Below are 17996 nucleotides of genomic sequence, written 5' to 3' on the forward strand. Positions count from 1 at the left end.
ACTCAAAAACCTAAAATAAAAAAAGAAATCAAAGAATAAATGAAAATAATAAAATAAATGCACAATAAAAAAAAATAAAAAAAATCACAACCATTAATGCTCACACAATTTATTAGTCATTTGTTACAAAGTGCTGGCATATACATATTGGCAATGTTATCTACATTTCTGAATTTGCAAGAGCTGCAGCGGTCTATAGGAAATCCTTTAGATGAGAAACACCACATTCTCTGAGAGCATGACCTGGTTGTCATCTTGCATGCGCTCCAGCAGAAGGTTAATCTCGTTCTGGTCAAAGTCCTCATCCTGGTCTTTGTTAATGTGAGTCAGGAGATCAGGCACTGCGACAGACTGAGTCCGGGTCAGCTTAAAGGTCTTCAGTAGAGCCGCCTTGAAGACTTTCAATCTAAAAATGTTGCGAAAGGTCACATGAAAGTCTGTCAAAAATCAGTCTCCATATCTAATGTCCAGTTAGCCTGTTGAAGTGAACAAAGCAAAAAAAATAAAAGCAAAAGGAGAAGAACCAACCCAATTCTAATATATTATTAACGTCATTATTGGACAGAGATCATTGTCAAGGAGCATACAATATTTTTCATACTTTATTTAAAAAACAGATTTGTAGGAACACCAATATAAACTATCATTTTGACAGTTTTCCACAGTGGATTTGGGGGAGAGAATCCAAGTGTAGTCTGATGGAATAATTGTATCAATGTAGTGCTAACTCTATTAGTGGAAGAATAATGTGGGAACAATAAAAAAAATCATATTGCCAAAGCCCAGAATGTGACATCTGAAAATGAAGACTCTGTTGTACCTGTCCTGACTGATGTCAACCTTCTTCCTCTGACTGCTCCTCTGAGACCCTGGCTTGCTCTTCTGACTCGGCTGGGCTGTCGTCATTAACATCATCATCATCAACAACATCACCACATTTGGGCCAGTTTCAAATTTATAATACCACAGAATATATTCAAAATATTAACGCTGTAAAGCCTGACAAAGTCAGAAAAAGTAAGATAAATCATAAATGTATCACTCTATATATCCTGATAATGTCTTAGATGATATCTAAATGCTTAGTTATATGATTAAAGATCTGTAGTTTTTATTGTTTAGGACAAACATAATGCAATTCAATACAATGACCTTTGAGAGATCTACAAATATACATTCAATGAAATTTTTCTAAAAAAATTATAAAATGGATAATCAAGTAAATCCAAGTTGCTTTAGTCCAGCAAATGTTCATCTAAAAATATTGCTGGCAAAATAAGTTATTCTTTACGTTTAGTTTTGCAGCTCAAAAAGACTGTCTATACCACAACATGAAGGGAGTGAAATAGTTTCTACTTTTATGTAAGTAAAAGGCCTTTTAGTATAATTCTATGAATCAGACGAAAGGCATGTAGAACAGTTTTTTTTCAGCAACGTTTTGATAATGTTGAAAGCTTAAAAGTCGTATAATTTTACGAAACAGATATGATACAGTAGGCTTTATAGGGTTAAAATTCAGTGTAGAGAAAAAAATATTAACTGGGTTGAATAGCCTTGACATTTAGTACAACAACTGAACAAGAACCTGCATTGGTTTCAAGCTAAGCTAACTGAGAAAGTCAAACTGAATCAGTTGACTTACTGTTTTCCTCTTCGGTGAAATCATAAGGGTCAGAGTCTTCTCCTTGAGTCATTTCCACATCATCATCTTTAGAGATGCGAGAACGCTTCCTGTGGAGAGAGTCAGCTCACACCTGCAACTCAAACACTTTACTGTAACGTCAACCTCCCATTCACACACCTGAGGTTTCTTTGACTCTCTGTCTCTTGGCTCTGAGAGATGTCCATCTCCGAGTCCTCGGGTACCTTCCTCTTCTTAACCTTCTCCAGAATCTACAAAGTCATACCAAATTACATTAAACGCAAATGACAACGAACTGCTATCAGTTCTAGATGTGAACAGTTACATACCTTTTTGAAATACGCAAACTGCATGAGTTCAAGTGCAGCTTCTGCATCTCCCAGATCGATGGTTTTACTCATGCGGGCCTTGGCGTGGGCTGTAGACAATCGAATCATGGTCTCCAAAGCTCGAGCAGTCACGGGCATCGTCTGTGGGAATGCACACAGTCGGTCTATACCGAACCAAGCAATTCCAGAGTAAAAGTAGTATGATGCATAATATAAACGCATTCATTTATGTACAAAACTTTGTTGTATGATGTGATGCAGTGGTGCTCTACAGACCCTGGCGGAGTCACTGTTGACTTGGTCATGGCTCCGGAGTCTGGAATACTCCTCTGCTATGTAGTCCGACGCCTCCTGTGTGAGGACCGGCTTCACCAGCTTAGCAACATGGATGTACTTCCTGATGAACTCCATGGTAACAATCTTCTCCCTTTCAAATTATTATGACGAGCACCACAAAAACCCAATAGATTATGATAGACTGACATTGTTACACAACTTTCTAAGGAAACATATGAAGAAATAAGTACTTTTTCTTCCTGTGGCCATGCAGGACGTTGTCTTTTTTCTCATAGATCTGTAGCTGCTGCTCAGCTGCTTCTGTGAGGTTTGGGTCTTCCGTGGCGAATATATCTACTGTACTTCCCAGTGGCATTGCTGTTGGTATAGACATGACAGAATGAGAGCAACAGCTGACTAAAGCTGAAAACTGAAGAGTGTAGATCTCAAACTGTGGTCCATGAGACATTCCAAGTGATGCACAGGTTACAATAAATGTAATTACAATGTGTGTGTGTATAGAGAGATAATTATTATGTAAATGAAAATCAAATATTTTACTGTCTATACACGTGTATATACAATTATTTTACATAATATATTGCTCTCATTAGACGCACGTACACAGTATGTGCAATGAAATGTTGTTTTACATCATTTTTATATATTCTCTCTATACAAGTACATATGATGTAAAATAAAACAAAACGTTTCTCTCGCTCATATATGCAAACACATGTGTGCAAACACACATGATATGAAAATATAGCACTTAAAATATCTATTTAAAAATATTTAAATAGATATTTTAAGTTAATATATATATATATATATATATATACATACACACACATACATACATACATGGGTGTTCGTTCTGACACCAGATAACATTGGTGGTAGAAGTGTAAACATGTTTATAGGTGCATTTTTATTTCAGTTTGTTTTAAAGGCAAGAATTCTAGTTTTCATTCTAGTTTTTTTTAATCTAACATTCATAGGCGATGTTATTCTATTTTAGCATATTTGAAATGCTTTAATTAGTTTCAGTTTTCGTTAAAACCATAACATTGAATTAAACAGGTTTCTTTTTATTTCGAATCAAATAACGACGCATAAATATTCAGTCTTGCCTCTTGCTGTTTATTTGTGACATTTGGAGAAACATTTATGCATTACCCAATGTTTATTTTATATTTCTTAAAGAATGGTCATTTCTATTAATTTCCCCCAGGCGAGTCTGCCCCCCCTCAAGCTGCGCCCGTGAGTCTCACCTGTTCCCTCCGGCTCTCCGGGCGTTCTGTACCTATGCATCCGCAGCACATGCTCCGAGATCTCCCGATCGCTATCTGGATCCATCTGATCCAGAACAATGAAGAGCAGATCAAATCGGGAAAGCAAGGAATCCTGGAGCCCAATGTTCTCCATTGGGGTTTTATACTGGTCATACTGGGTGAAGAATACAGGAAGATTATTAGAAAATAAAGCAAACCAACAACCTCTATATATTTTAACCAATCAAGCCAATAGTCATGTACCCTTCCATACACTGGGTTAGCAGCAGCTAACACACTGCAGCGAGCATTCAGCCTGGCCTGAATCCCAGCTTTGGAAATGGTGACCCTACCCTGCTCCATCACCTCATGGATGGCTGTTCGGTCCATGTCAGACATCTTATCAAATTCATCAATGCACACCACACCTCTGTCAGCAAGAACCATCGCTCCGGCCTCCAAACGACGCTCACCTGGATTAGCCAGATAATACGCACTTTAAAGTTTTTAGCTTCATCATGCCAATTTTAAGATGCCATTGTTGTCAGATTTTAATTCATGATTTTGACAATTAAATCTTGAAAAAGTTGAATACTTGCAGGAAGAGAAAAATGACTTCAAGGGCATTTCCACTATACACAATGAGTGAAATGATTTGTCTTAGACTTTTGTCTAGAAGTGTCCGCTTTTTTGGGTGAACATATGTGTACTTGTCAACAAATGATAAAATCGTTACCTGTCTCTTGATCAGTTGTGACCGCTGCTGTCAGACCCACCCCAGATGAGCCTCGTCCAGTGGTGGGAATCGCCCTTGGTGCCGTGAACAAAACATAGCGCAGCAACTGAGACTTCGCTACTGAAGGATCACCTGAAAACAGTCAAATGAAAAACACTGCAATATGGAGCCAGAAATTACTTAGAAACACATTAAAAAAATAATAATAGAAGTTATAGAAGCAATAAAAAAAAAATAATAAAAAAAAGTTTAATCTATTTAACCCTTGTGCATCCTATGGACATTTTTGGCTTTTTCAGTTTTTTTTTATCACTTTGCCTGTGTTAATGCTAACTGCATAACATTTGGCACAGGTGTGTATTTTTATTGGAATGTTACCATTTCACCGCCATTTCCTTTAAAAAAAAATCTGTTTTGCACTAGGTACAAAAAGACTTCCCTCTCAGCACCTTTTGGACAAAAATGGCCCCATTGAAACCCATTAAAGCTGCAATTTTTAATCCCAAGGCCATTTAACTATAACATGATGCAATCTTTGTTAAGAGGCTTTCATTCTGTTGGCAACGCTTCAAAATTTAAATTTTTACTATTTTTTACCAGATGGTGCCATTTTTCCAGGTTTGGCCGATAAAGCAAATACTTGCTTTATTCCTGTTTTCTGCTTCGGCATATTATAGAGCCAATTAGATAAATTGTGCAACGACAATTGTGTGGGTGTGTTGGTATGGATGTCTGAGTGTGGTTTGTATGTGTGTAATAAAAAAAAGTGTGTCCGTGTTTATATTACATTCGGGGACGGGGACCAAATGTCCCCACAAGGATGGTAAACCTGAGATCACCTACATTGTGTGGACCAGCCAGCAGTCCCCATGAGGGAAATGGTTTAATAAATCTACTAAACTTTGAATTTTGAAAATGTAAAAATGCATAAAGTTTTCTGTGATGGGTAGGTTTAGGGGTAGGATTGGTGTAAGGGGATAGAATATACAGTTAGTACAGTATAAAAACCATTATGCCTATGGAGAGTCCCCACAAAGATAGGGAACCAGACGTGTGTGTGTGTGTTTGTAATATTGAGAGAGAAAAACTCAACTGCAAATAACAAATCCAATTACTGTGTGTACCAGTGGAGTTTTGCTGCACCCAATGGGGAAAATCTGTTACTGCGCCCAAACAAAATCTTACCGAAAGCTCATTTTTTGAGATTTCAACCTCAAATTTGGAACAACTTATTTAGATTTATGGCTTTGATTTTCTCGCCGTTTTAGAGTTCAACTTGTTTCATAAAATATATATTTTATATAAAATAATGTCCATAAATAATTTTCATAAACATAAACCTATATAACTTTTTTGGGATTTACTTATTTTTTCTCAATTTTTTTTCTGTTATACGTTTTCAGAAAACCATAATCATAAACATCACAAACCTATGAGCAGAATATTAATGTCTCCTCTGATGCGCGTCCCATTTTCCAGGTTGGTCTCATTGCCTCCCAACAGCAGACACAGAATAGCCTTCTTAATGTACTCATGGCCATGGATACTGGGAGCCAAAGAATGACTCAGTTGCTCAAAGACATCCTGAAACGCAACAATAATCTTACCTCGCACAGCAAAGCTGAAACTGACCAGGGCTGCATTTCACAAAAACATGGCAAGCCTAAACACTTTGTAGGAACCATTAGTACTCTAATTTGAGAATTGCAGCTAAGTTTAAAATCACATATGCATCTCTCTTACTTTAGAATGAGCTTTGCAAAACTTCTTGATCTTGGCAACATCATCTCCAGAGAACGTCGGCACAATCTCTTTACTCATAAGCTTAACATTGTTAGCCAACATGATTGTTCTGCAAAGAATCAAGAGGTTCATCTGAGGACATGACCTTCCAACCCGATCATAAGTTTAAATGTACACACACCTGAAGGTCCCAGAGGTGAAGCCACCCTGTTTCGCAGGCAAGCAACGGTAGACCCCTATAATATGCACACGGTCACCTGGTTTCACCCGGTCAACGAGGTCATCATTGGCGATGATGTCGACAGAGCGTGGCAGCTGTCCTGCAGGGGCTTTCTCAGGCATCTCCTGAATGGTCAGCGTCTGGTGGTCCTTATAGCAGCACAGCCCAAACTCCGTCTCCAGAGGATTGTTTTCTTCATCCTACAAATGCAAGATATATTTTGATTCTTGCGTCATCATAACACTAAATCAGTGGTTATCATGGCATGATAATTTACTGTAATTTGGTCAACTAGCTCCTGGATAAACATCCATGTTTCAATGATAAGAATGGGTTACAGGAGCAACTAAAGACATTGATCCAGCAACAACTTTCAACATTTATTCAAATGTTTATTAATTATATCATTTATGTAATTAGTTAAAATTGTTAAATGAAATAAATAGCTTAATAAATAAATCTGTATTTTTAATTTGATCTATATTAATTTGTTTAACTATATTAATTTATTAATATTTATTTAAATAGTTGAATAGCTTAATAAATAAATGTATTCATTTGTTAAATATTACATGGTGGAATAAATTTTATTTATTTATTACACTATTATAAATAAATATATTTAACCCTTAAATGCATGAATGTTTCACCAATCATTATTACATATTCGGGTCTTTATCTAATGGATATATACCTGTCGTGATAATAATATAAAAAAACTCCTGATATTAGAGTAACAATTACAGAAGAATAAAATAAAGCATATTTTGTTACTTTTTGGAGATTGGATTTTTTTATACCATCATCACTGTCCTCATAGCTCATTTACATTCAGCATCTGGCTCATATTTGCAATCTCAAACATATTCTTAAAACTATTTTCAACGTCTTAAAAATCCATATTTTGATTACTGACAGCTTCTTCACCAGATCCACCATCAAGTGACACTAATATATTATTGCGTTCAGTAATTGCTTTGCAGTAAATCACTGAGTCATTTCAAGTTTTGCTGATGAAACTTCCTATTCTTTTGTTTTCTGCCAGCGGTGACTATGAGTGAAACGTCAATTCGTCATTGTGTATCAGACATTACCGCCTTGTGGAATAAAGGTGAATTGTGCTTATTTAGTAATCAAAGATTAAATTATTTTTATGCAGAAAAATATTCTTACACTGTTACACACCTTGCGTTGTTGGCAACCCTATACAATTTTTACAAAAAAAACAAAATTCTATGGAAAAACAGCCATTTTAGAAAAATCTTGTTATATTGTTTATAATGATCTGAGGAATACTAAGAAGGTTGATGTCTAACTTTTAATAAATAAATATAATTATAAATAAATATATTTAACTTTTATTTTGTTAAATGGTTACATTTAATGGTTAAAAATGAATAGTTAAATAGTTTAAAACTAATAAATAAACAAATATAACTTACTTTGGTTGGATAGATGGCACTGGAAGGAAAAGCATCCAATGATGTAAGATCAGTGTATTTTCGTTCCAGGGTTTTCTTGGTGGCTGGACAATAATGGACACTACGCATTATCTTGGGCCTGACCAAGGAACCTACAGATCACATGAAAATACAAATTAGAAAAGACAACTTCACCCAGTTTCACAGGCAAGTCTTAAGCCTACACTCAAGGTTCTTTACACGTAGTAACAGTTCTATTTAGTACTGTATCGTCCTGAAGAACCCTTTATATGCTGAAAATGGTTCTTTGTGAAAGAGATTAGGGTTCTTTATGCCCACCTTTTCAACCGAACGACCCGCAGGTGCAGAATTACTACTCAAACAGGTCAGTTTATTAGACGAATGAAACTCGTGAGGTAACGCAGCAGCGCTGTTTCACTTGGTCTACACTATCACACTAAACTGCATTTGAGTGTGTTGAAAGTTATAATGTTATTCTATGTGTTAGTTTGTTGGCTGTATGAGACTAGCAGTAAGCAGTAATGAAACAACAACAGTGTGAGCGTGCCGCTAGACGTAACAGTTGTCCACGTCTGTCGCCATGGTTACTATGGCTGTACGAGTGGAAACCAGGGATAACGCGGATATTACGTCATTGACAGGCGACAAGTGAACAGGGACAAGACATTATTTAAAATAGGAATTTTTCTGAAATTAAAAATCTTTGGGAACTTTTGGGATATTGTAAGTACACAACTACAGGAAATATATCATACTATGCAAGTGATTTTTGGATATTATATTACAAAAATCTTACATATTGTTGCTTTAAGGATACTCATCTTCTCTTCTCCACAAAGTAAGTAACAGAGATATGGAATTTATGATCCATTTCCATATTTTTTAATTATGACTTCATGCCTAAAAATACAGTCACAAAAAAAACCATTTAAACCTATACCATGACTTTATATAACTTCTTCCTTTTAACATGATAAAGGGCTCATTCTGTCAATTTTTGCTAATTTTGGCCTTCATGAACAATTTTTTTTTACATAATCAAATGGAAGAGACACAATGTGACTCTAAACTCAATTGTGCATTTCAGATGCGGTCACGCATCATAACCTCATCATCTGCAGAGAGAAAATGCTCAGAATACATAATGAAGGACATAGACATCATAGGGGATTGTGAAGATATTTCACTGGAACTTGGTCTTCATTACATAAATATAGGGTTCAGTATCAATTGATATTTATTAATGTATTCAATGTACCTCTGTTGTTAGAGCACTGTCATTTTTTCTACAATCTGCCATGTCAATAAAAACAAATAAAAGTACCTAAATGACAACATGCGGTTTAAAAACCTCACAACATGTGAAACCAAATTAGAGGCAACAAGATATAAGACCCGGCAGATAGAGGGCTAAAAAAAAAAAATATTAATAAATAATGGTAATATTAATAATATGACAATACTAATATTAATGAAAATACATATAATTGAAAAGGTTATTTATAAGACCATTAAGGTCCTATATAGCACTTTCAAAGCATGGTTCTTTATGGAACCTTATAAAAAGGATTCGGTTTAGCAGCAACAAGGATTCTGCTATTGTTACAAACCGAAGAACCCTAATTTGGTACTGTTTAGAACCATTTTTCTTAAGAGTGTAGTCCCAGAATGAAATGCATGTTTCAGCGGTTTTAACAGAAAGCAACTTGCACTAATATAATCTCAAAATATGTCAATGCCATTGTTTTGTCTTCAAGATGCACACCAGTAATGTTTTTTTTTTTTTTTTTTAAGGCACCTTTATAAAAGCCACTTAAATGTCCTAATTGAACCAGGGCCTAATCCTGGGTTAATCTTAACCATGTCTCTGAGACCGTACCCTTGTGCACAACTTAATATAATGCATAATGACGATGAGTTGAAATGAACATCCACATCACATAGATCTATAAGATCTAATCCATGGCTCTGACCTAAACACGATCTAAAAATCAGAGTCTAAAATTCAGAACAAAATTGTCATTTTAACTATTTGAAAAGAATAGTTAAATTTAACAATAATTTGTAAAATGAGGTAAATCCTACTCACACTTGGTCACGATTCCTTCCACACACACAAGATTTCCCAGAAAGCGTGCACTTAGAGTACGTGGAGACACATGTTTGTTCCCAAAGCTGCCCTCAAAGCCAACGTGGAACTCTTCAAACTGCTTGGCGTAAGTGGCGTCTATTGAAGCCACAAGGTCCTTTAGGGCTTTCTGGAACGCCACCAGCTCAGCAAAAGCATTCTTCAGTAATCTATTGAGAAGAGACATTAATCAGAATAGTGTCAGAAGATTCAGGGATCAATTCATGGTCAAAGTTCTTCATGATATGAGAATATTTTTAAAATAAAACGAGAACATATATGTTTTATTCATTTTTAAAATAATGCTCACTCTTTAGCTCTTTTTTCACTTTTTCGTCGCAGGTCATTAATGTTAACAATAAGGCGACACTGGCCCTCAGACACCATACTCCTGACTTTCTCATGATAAATACCCTGGTCTTGCTGTAAATGACAAAATTATTTAGTGTTTGCACAAATCAAAAGACCCACGTCAGGTAAAAAAACAGAAAGACACAGAACAAAATACTTCACATCATCATCCAAAAAGTCCAGATACTCCCTCTGTGACTCTCTCAGCTCAAGGTCCTCAAGCCCAGATTCCATTTCTACTACACCCGTGGAAGCATATACATTACAAAAAAGGAATTCAACATAAAAAACCAAACACACAAACATAAAACACAATCAAATGTCTGTCTTGGAAACCAGGTGGAACCACAGGCCTGCTAATCAATTATGTTAATTAGGCGCATTAACCTATCCAGATCCTCTGATTATCAATTATACAACTACAGAGACCTATCTGTTGAACATAAAGCTGAATTTGATAAAAGTGTCTTCTTTTTAAAGATCCAAGTCACTGGACACTGAGCACAATAAATGTAAGACATTCATCTCTTTAAAGTGCACCGCTTGCTTGAACCAAAACAATGGCAGAGCAGATGAATGTGGTCCTTGTGAAATACCAAGTCACACACAGTAACAACCCCCATAGAATTAATTGATTATTTTATACTGTATTTGACAATGCCAGTGAACACACATCTGAGTCATTTACATGGACTCTTAATAGGAACCCATAAAGACATTACAGTGTATAAATCTGACAATGACTTATTCATTGAGTTTATTTCGTATTGCTAGATATTTACCGTTGACACACATAGTTGCAAAATGCGCATATAAATGACCTAATGTTATTTTATTACGACATTCCAGAAGGAAGGTGTCTTAGGCAACAACCCATTTCAAGTGGTGTATATGGCTGCATTCAAAATCACATAGGCTATTTCCCAAGTAGGTGAAAAACAGTATGTGACAAAAGTAGTACGTCTGTATTCAGCACTCATAAAAGAGTAGGCAAAAAGTAACCGGATGACCTACTTCCGGCGAGATTATGAAGTGTGCATATAATGGATACTTTTCTATCTCATGAGGCCACGGGTGAGTATTTATGGAGCGACACTGGGTGTTTCTCAAACGGAAGGCTGCATATCTCGGTTGCCACGTCATCAAACGTCGCTGAAAGCCATCTCAATTTGAAGGATCCTTGGAATGCAGTCTTCGTTTCGCATCCTTCTTTCGGGCTGTTTTGAATGATGCATCGGATGTATCCTTCGTGGCCTTAAATCACCCACAATCCTTTGCACACATTTAAATTTACGAAAATAAAGTGACGGAAAGCTTGTCTGTACTGAGCTCGTCTGAGTTCATTAAGAAATGCAAGACAAAAAAGTATGTTTTTGGACATGAAAGTATCAATGTTATCTTTTGTTTTGCTGTAAATTATTCACTTAACACTAAATTATCAATAATGTAAGCCACTGGGAGACCGCAGATGCATGTCATTCACTGTATTGCATTAATAGAAAGCCAGTTAATAAAGATGTGTAATACAAAGTATTTTTCCAAAATTAAGTTTAAATAGTATTTTCGTGACGTGACTGCAGTCGGCGGAAACATTTATGACATAGCCATGCGCACTGACTAGACCATGTCAATTTAGCGTTTAATGCTGAGGAGACTAGCCTTCAAGTCTTACTTGGACTGAAGGACTGAACTAAGAGGGAGTCTCGTAGGATGCAGCCTTCCATTTGAGAAACACCCGACGCTGGGTCACAACATGGCGGATGTAGTCCGTCCAGATTACATTCAAACTACACATAGGCTACTCATTCATACCCAGATAGCACAATTAAATCTCGCAGAGGTCTATTTGAGGTCTGCAAGATGTATTTTAGAGTGTTTGCTCATCTGCAATACGTAGGACATTTCAGTTAGATGTCACATAAACAATTTAGAAGAAGTCTTTAAAATGTTTAAGAATGTATGTAAAACAGATTTTCTAAGATGTTTATCAGGTGTTTTACACAGCAGATGATTTCCAGTTTAACAGATCTTTAGCAGACATCTTGTGCTATCTGGGTATAGGCCTAGAACATGCTTTTTTAGCGGTAGTGAAATAGGCTATACTTATTCAATATATTCAAGAGAGCATGCAATTTCGGACGCAGCCTATGTTTCGTTTTTTTTTCTTGCGATGTATGCGGCGTTTTGAACGAATCTTTTAAATGATCAAGTCTTTCCTCGTTTCTCCAAGACTCAGATGCGTATGACTGTTCGTCCCTGTCTGTCTTCAGTATTCAAATGCTTGGACCTGTTGAACTAACACGCCCACTTTCCAGTTAGAGTTCTTGAAGCAGCTGGATGAACGTTTCTTCCGTGTGTAGGCTACGAGTTGGTATGTCGTTCCGATTGACATTCTAAAAAAAAAATGTTTTTTTTTTAAATAATAATTTGTGTCAATGATTACTCCCTTATCGCCATTCACATAGTGTAATGACGTGATCTTGAGATCGCGCCACCGTTCGAGTGCAACCGAACTCAGACCACCTCCTCCAGGTGGTCTTGTCTCGGGATCGGTCTATCCCGGTGTGCACCCGGGTCATCATGAGTCATGACAGGTTTCACATGAGCAAATATAGCAATTTTTCATGGGAACCGTGGCCCGTTTCGAAACTTGCAAGTGTGTGCACCCTCACACTGATCAACTCAGTGAATGAATCTTTTTAGTGAACTGATTCAAAATAATTGAGTCGATTGGATGAATCAAATCCCATGGATTCATCTTCACTAGCGTAGGATAAGATCCAAAGAGAGCCACTTCTGTTGCGGACACAAGTTTATGATCTCAGACGGCGGTCTGCCGTGACCCTTGCTCCCGTTATCACGGATTGGATCGTTTAGGACGGATCGAATGATCGACCACACAGATAACGAGCTTTGACAGTTCGTTCCAGAGTAGCCGCGTCTGTCACCCAGTATCACCTGCTCAACCCCACCCATGTCACAGGTAATCATCGCGAGATTTCACTGACGGGTTTCGGTCTCGTGTCTGTGGGAAGTGGAGTTGATTTGGAAAACCAAAACAAATGTGATCGGCACCTTTTAAGCAAGTAAGTTATCTTTGTGCGGTGTTTTTACAAACATTGTTTGGTACATATTTGTTAAGTAAAAACGAAATTTTAATGTTGTTCTTGCTGATGTGAACCGAAACAAAAGACAGGTGAAACTTACCGATACTGACACTCAGGTTGCTTTGCGTTAAATTGAGACAGAAAGCTGAAACATCTGTGTTAAAAGAACCCTTTACGAAAATTAACCATGTTTTTATTAAAGTAAAAGTATACCATGTTTTTTTTTGTGTGGATTGATTACTGTTTGTATAACCACAGTTTTACTACAAACCCCATGGTTAAACAATGGTTAGTGTTTGGGTTTTATTTGTCGTTAAACCAAGGTTAATTTTCAGGAGGGACAGTTTTGATTAGGCTATGATATGATTGTCAGGCTTGTATTTTTAAAATGCAGTCTATTGAATTTTTTTTTGCTGTTTTGTTAATATTACTCTATAAATCCAAAGTCCAAGAACCCCTGGATGTTACAGTGAGTCTGTAGCAGATAAATCATTCACTTATAGGCTATAAAAACGTATAGACCTGTACTAAATAAATATATAAATAATATGCATGCGTGTAATGAAAAGTATTATATCCCTTTTTATATTGGGATATCTCGATTCCCTCAAAGTCTGGCCGGGGTCCCCAGGTTATGTAAAATTTGAAAACCTCTGCTATAAACACATAACACACCAAAGCATCTTTCCCTCATGAAGCGATGAGCCAGCCGTCCAGAAACCAGCGTGCACAGAGAGAGAGAAATGTTGATAATAATAGAGACAGAGATCCCCGCAGCCGACGGGACAGTCCTAGTGACCGGCGATCAGGCAGTGAGAGGTGAGACGACATACTAACTGTTCAAACAAACAACAACACACAAAAATTCACCGGACATTTTTTGCTTTGTATATTGTATGTCATTACAAGCCATTGTTTTAAATCATGTATATGCTATATCTGACCCAGGTCTTCCAGCCAGCCCCCGTTCTACCCCAGAAATGCTCAGAGATCTGTGAGGAGCGCTCCTCGAGAGCAACAACGGGAGTCAAAGTGCTCTCACATCTGTTCCAGGAGAGGTAGGCATTCACAGACAGCCAGAAATATGGATGGATGGGAGAAAAATGTTCAACTGCGTCAAAGAGTCTAAACCTGTTTCAAGTAATTCTCTGAATTTAGGTGTCAAGTTTGGGATCAGGATTTTTTCAAACAACTTGATCTCACACAGGTCTGGTTTTACTCTAGCTCAAGCCGCACCTTTTGACATGACACTATGCATTTACTCCTTTCCTCATCTCAGTTGGTCTAACCGGTTTAGCTTTTTTTTTTTTTAAAGCTTGTTGATACTAATCTTTCATTTACAGACCTTTACTGTTTTCCATCGAGCAGGCATATGTAACATTTTTTTCCTCACTCTTGTTTAAACAAACGCATACACCAGGTATAGCATATGCATATCACTGTTTAAATGAACTCTAACATTGTCTCACATTGTTATAAAATTATATCGTCAATATTATAAGTATAAACTTGTATTAAGTTATATTCTTTTGTTATATTGTTTTTCAAAAATTAAATTATATATTTTTTAAATATTAAAAATATTTTTGTTGTTCACTTGATATTGTGTTAGCTGGTGACCTTTATAGAGTGCAACAGCACCTGGCCCTCTTTTTCAGCAACGCTTGTTCGGGAAGTATATTTTCCATACATTTTTTCCATAAGATTTAAATAAATCTTCATTAAAGAGTTATAAGTCACGAACCAAGCCAATCTGCGACAAGGTGAATCACAACACTACAAACTTTGCTTGATTTGAAGCAAAAACGTTTTTGAAAATCAGACAAAAAGAAAAAGCTACAAGACTGTGTACTTAACGGCTTTAGTGAGGGAAATAACTACAATCCCATCAAGCATTGCGAACAGCATAATACAATTAAAAACTATGGAGAAATTTAAAACTACTCATTTACAAATGATGATTTTATATTTACTTTGTACAGTAAATCTCTGATTGGTGTTTTTTTCTGTACAGCATCATTCGAAATGTAGTTTTTCACTGTTAAACAATTATTTTAAAAATAATAAGTTGAAGTAATGTGGGCTGACGTCTCACATTACTTCATCTTATTATTTTTTAAATAATTATAAAATTGTAGAATAATTAATAAAATAATTGTAATTGTAAAAGCAAATACCATGGATTAACATTCTCGTAGCTCACAGCAGGGCTGCATTTAAAGGTTTATAAGTTATAATTCAAAATTCAATCAATATTCATTCAATTTCCCCATGGAGTTTTTAATTCCAGAACCTGTCTGTTGCACTCTATTGGCATACTTGTAAAAACACGCATGCACATTTTGTCATTCTTCCACACGTGTATGATACAAACATGGTCAGTTGTACACAATAACAGTACATTGTGTAATTTAAGAGCACTGGCAGATATATTGATTGTCTTTTAAACAGGGATATCAACCTTTTTGACTCAAAGGCCCCTTATTGTCCAATTCAATATTCTAGGGCCCCCATATTGCCCCCGTAATTCATCTCTTATTTTTGATGCTTTTTAAACTTTTCATATATTAAATTAATATGTTAAACATGTTTCATTCTATGTATGTTCTCCAAAAAAAAACTAGTTATTTAGGGATAAAAAAAAAGATTTAGCATTTTTTTTCATCATTAAATTCAAGTTTACCTTGCTTAAAAATTGTATGGAATGATTTTCTGTTTTTTAATATTTTTTAGGGATAAAAAAAATAGCATTTTTTTTCATCATTAAATTCAAGTTTACCTTGCTTAATAATTGTATGGAATGATTTTCTGTTTTTTAATATTTTTTAGGGATAAAAAAAAAATAGTATTTTTTTCACCATTAAATTCAAGTTTACCTTGCTTAATAATTGTATGGAATGATTTTCTGTTTTTGAATAATATTTTTTAATTTAAATAATGTTTCTTTTTTATATTCTAATATTGGATAAAAAACTAGATACCATGACAACTTAATATGACAAATGTGATATATATATATATATATATATATATATATATATATATATATATATATATATATATATATATATATATATATATATATATATATATATATATATATATATCTTTAGTGCAGTGTATAATATTTCATTGTTTTTAAGTTCATGCATTCGCATTGATCACATGACCTTGGTGTTGTTGCTAGCATAATGCTCTTCTGTTTGACCTACAGGAGAGCGTAAATTAATATAATTTAAATTTGCAAACATGTTTATGATACTGCTTTTACAATTTTTGTAAATATGTCTGTGTACTTGAAAACATATAGCTGCAATTAATTTTGAGAAGAGGGTCCCTAACCAGATGATCATCATATTTGGAGGTTTTAGGCATTAAAAAGTTAGAAAACTCCTGCTCTAAACAAGATTGCAGATTCTTATGTAGTTGCATGTGTTTCTGTGTGTGTTTCAGGTATTGTGATGTTATGTTCCATCCTGACCAATGCGTTGGTGCTCATCTGCGTGGTGGCTGCTCACATGTCACAGATGGGAATGTCTGCGATGGGTATGGGCGGCGGAAGCTTTATCAACGCCATGATTCCTTTTGAGGGGACAGAGCTGCAGAAGGTGCGTGAACTTGACATGCAGTTCGGACAAATGAGAGCACCTCTAGTCTATGGAGGCGTGGCCTTCAGCCTCACATTTGGTGTTCTTTCACTCCTGTTCGTTGTGTCCGGCAACAAACCCGCCCACAGGCTTCCACGGAAGATCCTGATTGGACAGTTTGCATTCCAGATCATTGGTGCTGTGGCTTACGTGGTTGCTGTTGGTTTGTACCTGCATTTCGTGATCTATGTGAACTCAACCGACATGTGCCTTCAACGTGAACGACTGTATGCTCGTAACGGATATACCTGGATGAACTGTAGCGTAAATGGGGGGGATGCATCCGTCGCATTATTTGGAATCATAACCGCAGTTCTGTATGCTGTTGGCACCTTTTTAACGGGAAAAACAATCCAGGATGTCAGAAGTTACTTTAAGGAGCGTGACCGTTACAAAGTCGAACGAAGAGAAGAAACCAGAGGTGTCCAAGAAATAACTTTGAATTCTGACCTCTATGTCTGAGGTGTGCTGCAGAAATGTGGACTGAAACCTTCCCAACTGGATGTACATACTGTAAACTGAGTTTAATATCTTGTTTCTTTCTAAAATTTTTGACTGTGAGAAACCTGTTTTTAGAATTTTTATTAGTGTAATTAGTTTTGTTTTAGCAAATATTTCAGTTAATATTGAATAAATCCTGCTTAAAATAAAAAATGAATCTGTGGCATTTAGCCTCATGAATAAAAAGAAGTTGTAAAAATAAGTGAATATAACAATTTCTATATACTGTTTTAATGAAAAAGTTCAATTTTATTAGATATTAGTAGAATTATTTCATTTTTTGATATTAAGTTTCAAATTTGGCATTGAATATTGAATTATGCTAAACATTTTAAGGTGATAGTTCACCCAAAAAAGGAAAATCCTGTCATCATTTACTCACACTTACTCACAAACCTGTATAACTCACAAAAGAAGATATTTTGAAGAATCTGCAATGGTTTGTTTTGGTTACCATTGACTTCCAATGTAGGGTAAAAAAAAACACTTAAAATAAACTCAAAAAGAATGATGTGTCTAAATAAATGATTGTGGGTGAACTATATTAATCATATATTGCTGATTGTCCAATAGGGGGCAGCAGATACACATACAATTCTG

At 35.8% G+C, this 17996-nt stretch overlaps 2 protein-coding genes across 4 annotated transcripts; one reads left to right on the top strand and one right to left on the bottom strand.

The window, feature by feature from the left end:
• Positions 1 to 93: 93 nt before the first annotated feature.
• mcm3l (MCM3 minichromosome maintenance deficient 3 (S. cerevisiae), like) lies at positions 94 to 13111 on the bottom strand. Of its 2 annotated transcripts, XM_077220971.1 has the most exons (17): positions 10304 to 13111; positions 10101 to 10213; positions 9752 to 9960; positions 7663 to 7793; positions 6182 to 6420; positions 6001 to 6109; positions 5688 to 5841; positions 4258 to 4389; positions 3786 to 3994; positions 3522 to 3696; positions 2499 to 2625; positions 2248 to 2398; positions 1972 to 2112; positions 1802 to 1893; positions 1643 to 1731; positions 821 to 896; positions 94 to 406 (listed from the first exon to the last, which is right to left on the bottom strand). In XM_077220971.1, exons 1-17 carry the CDS (start codon positions 10445 to 10447, stop codon positions 208 to 210), a joined length of 2490 nt encoding a protein of 829 aa, XP_077077086.1. In that variant the 5' UTR covers positions 10448 to 13111; the 3' UTR covers positions 94 to 207. The 2 variants fall into 2 exon arrangements, with proteins under 2 accessions (XP_077077086.1, XP_077077087.1); XM_077220972.1 differs by lacking the exons at positions 94 to 406; positions 821 to 896 and adding an exon at positions 904 to 990 and having other exon boundaries at positions 10304 to 11233.
• LOC143729643 (MARVEL domain-containing protein 3) lies at positions 12449 to 17921 on the top strand. Of its 2 annotated transcripts, XM_077220985.1 has the most exons (5): positions 12449 to 12512; positions 13125 to 13227; positions 13947 to 14067; positions 14197 to 14306; positions 16702 to 17921. In XM_077220985.1, the coding sequence occupies exons 3-5, from the start codon at positions 13949 to 13951 to the stop codon at positions 17355 to 17357; spliced, it is 885 nt and encodes a 294-aa protein (XP_077077100.1). In that variant the 5' UTR covers positions 12449 to 12512; positions 13125 to 13227; positions 13947 to 13948; the 3' UTR covers positions 17358 to 17921. The 2 variants fall into 2 exon arrangements, with proteins under 2 accessions (XP_077077100.1, XP_077077099.1); XM_077220984.1 differs by lacking the exon at positions 12449 to 12512 and having other exon boundaries at positions 12860 to 13227.
• Positions 17922 to 17996: the final 75 nt, after the last annotated feature.

Source organism: Siphateles boraxobius, unplaced genomic scaffold (genome assembly GCF_051911475.1).
Source record: "Siphateles boraxobius isolate OS27281-9 unplaced genomic scaffold, OSU_SipBor_1 8, whole genome shotgun sequence".
Lineage (NCBI taxonomy): Eukaryota > Metazoa > Chordata > Actinopteri > Cypriniformes > Leuciscidae > Siphateles > Siphateles boraxobius.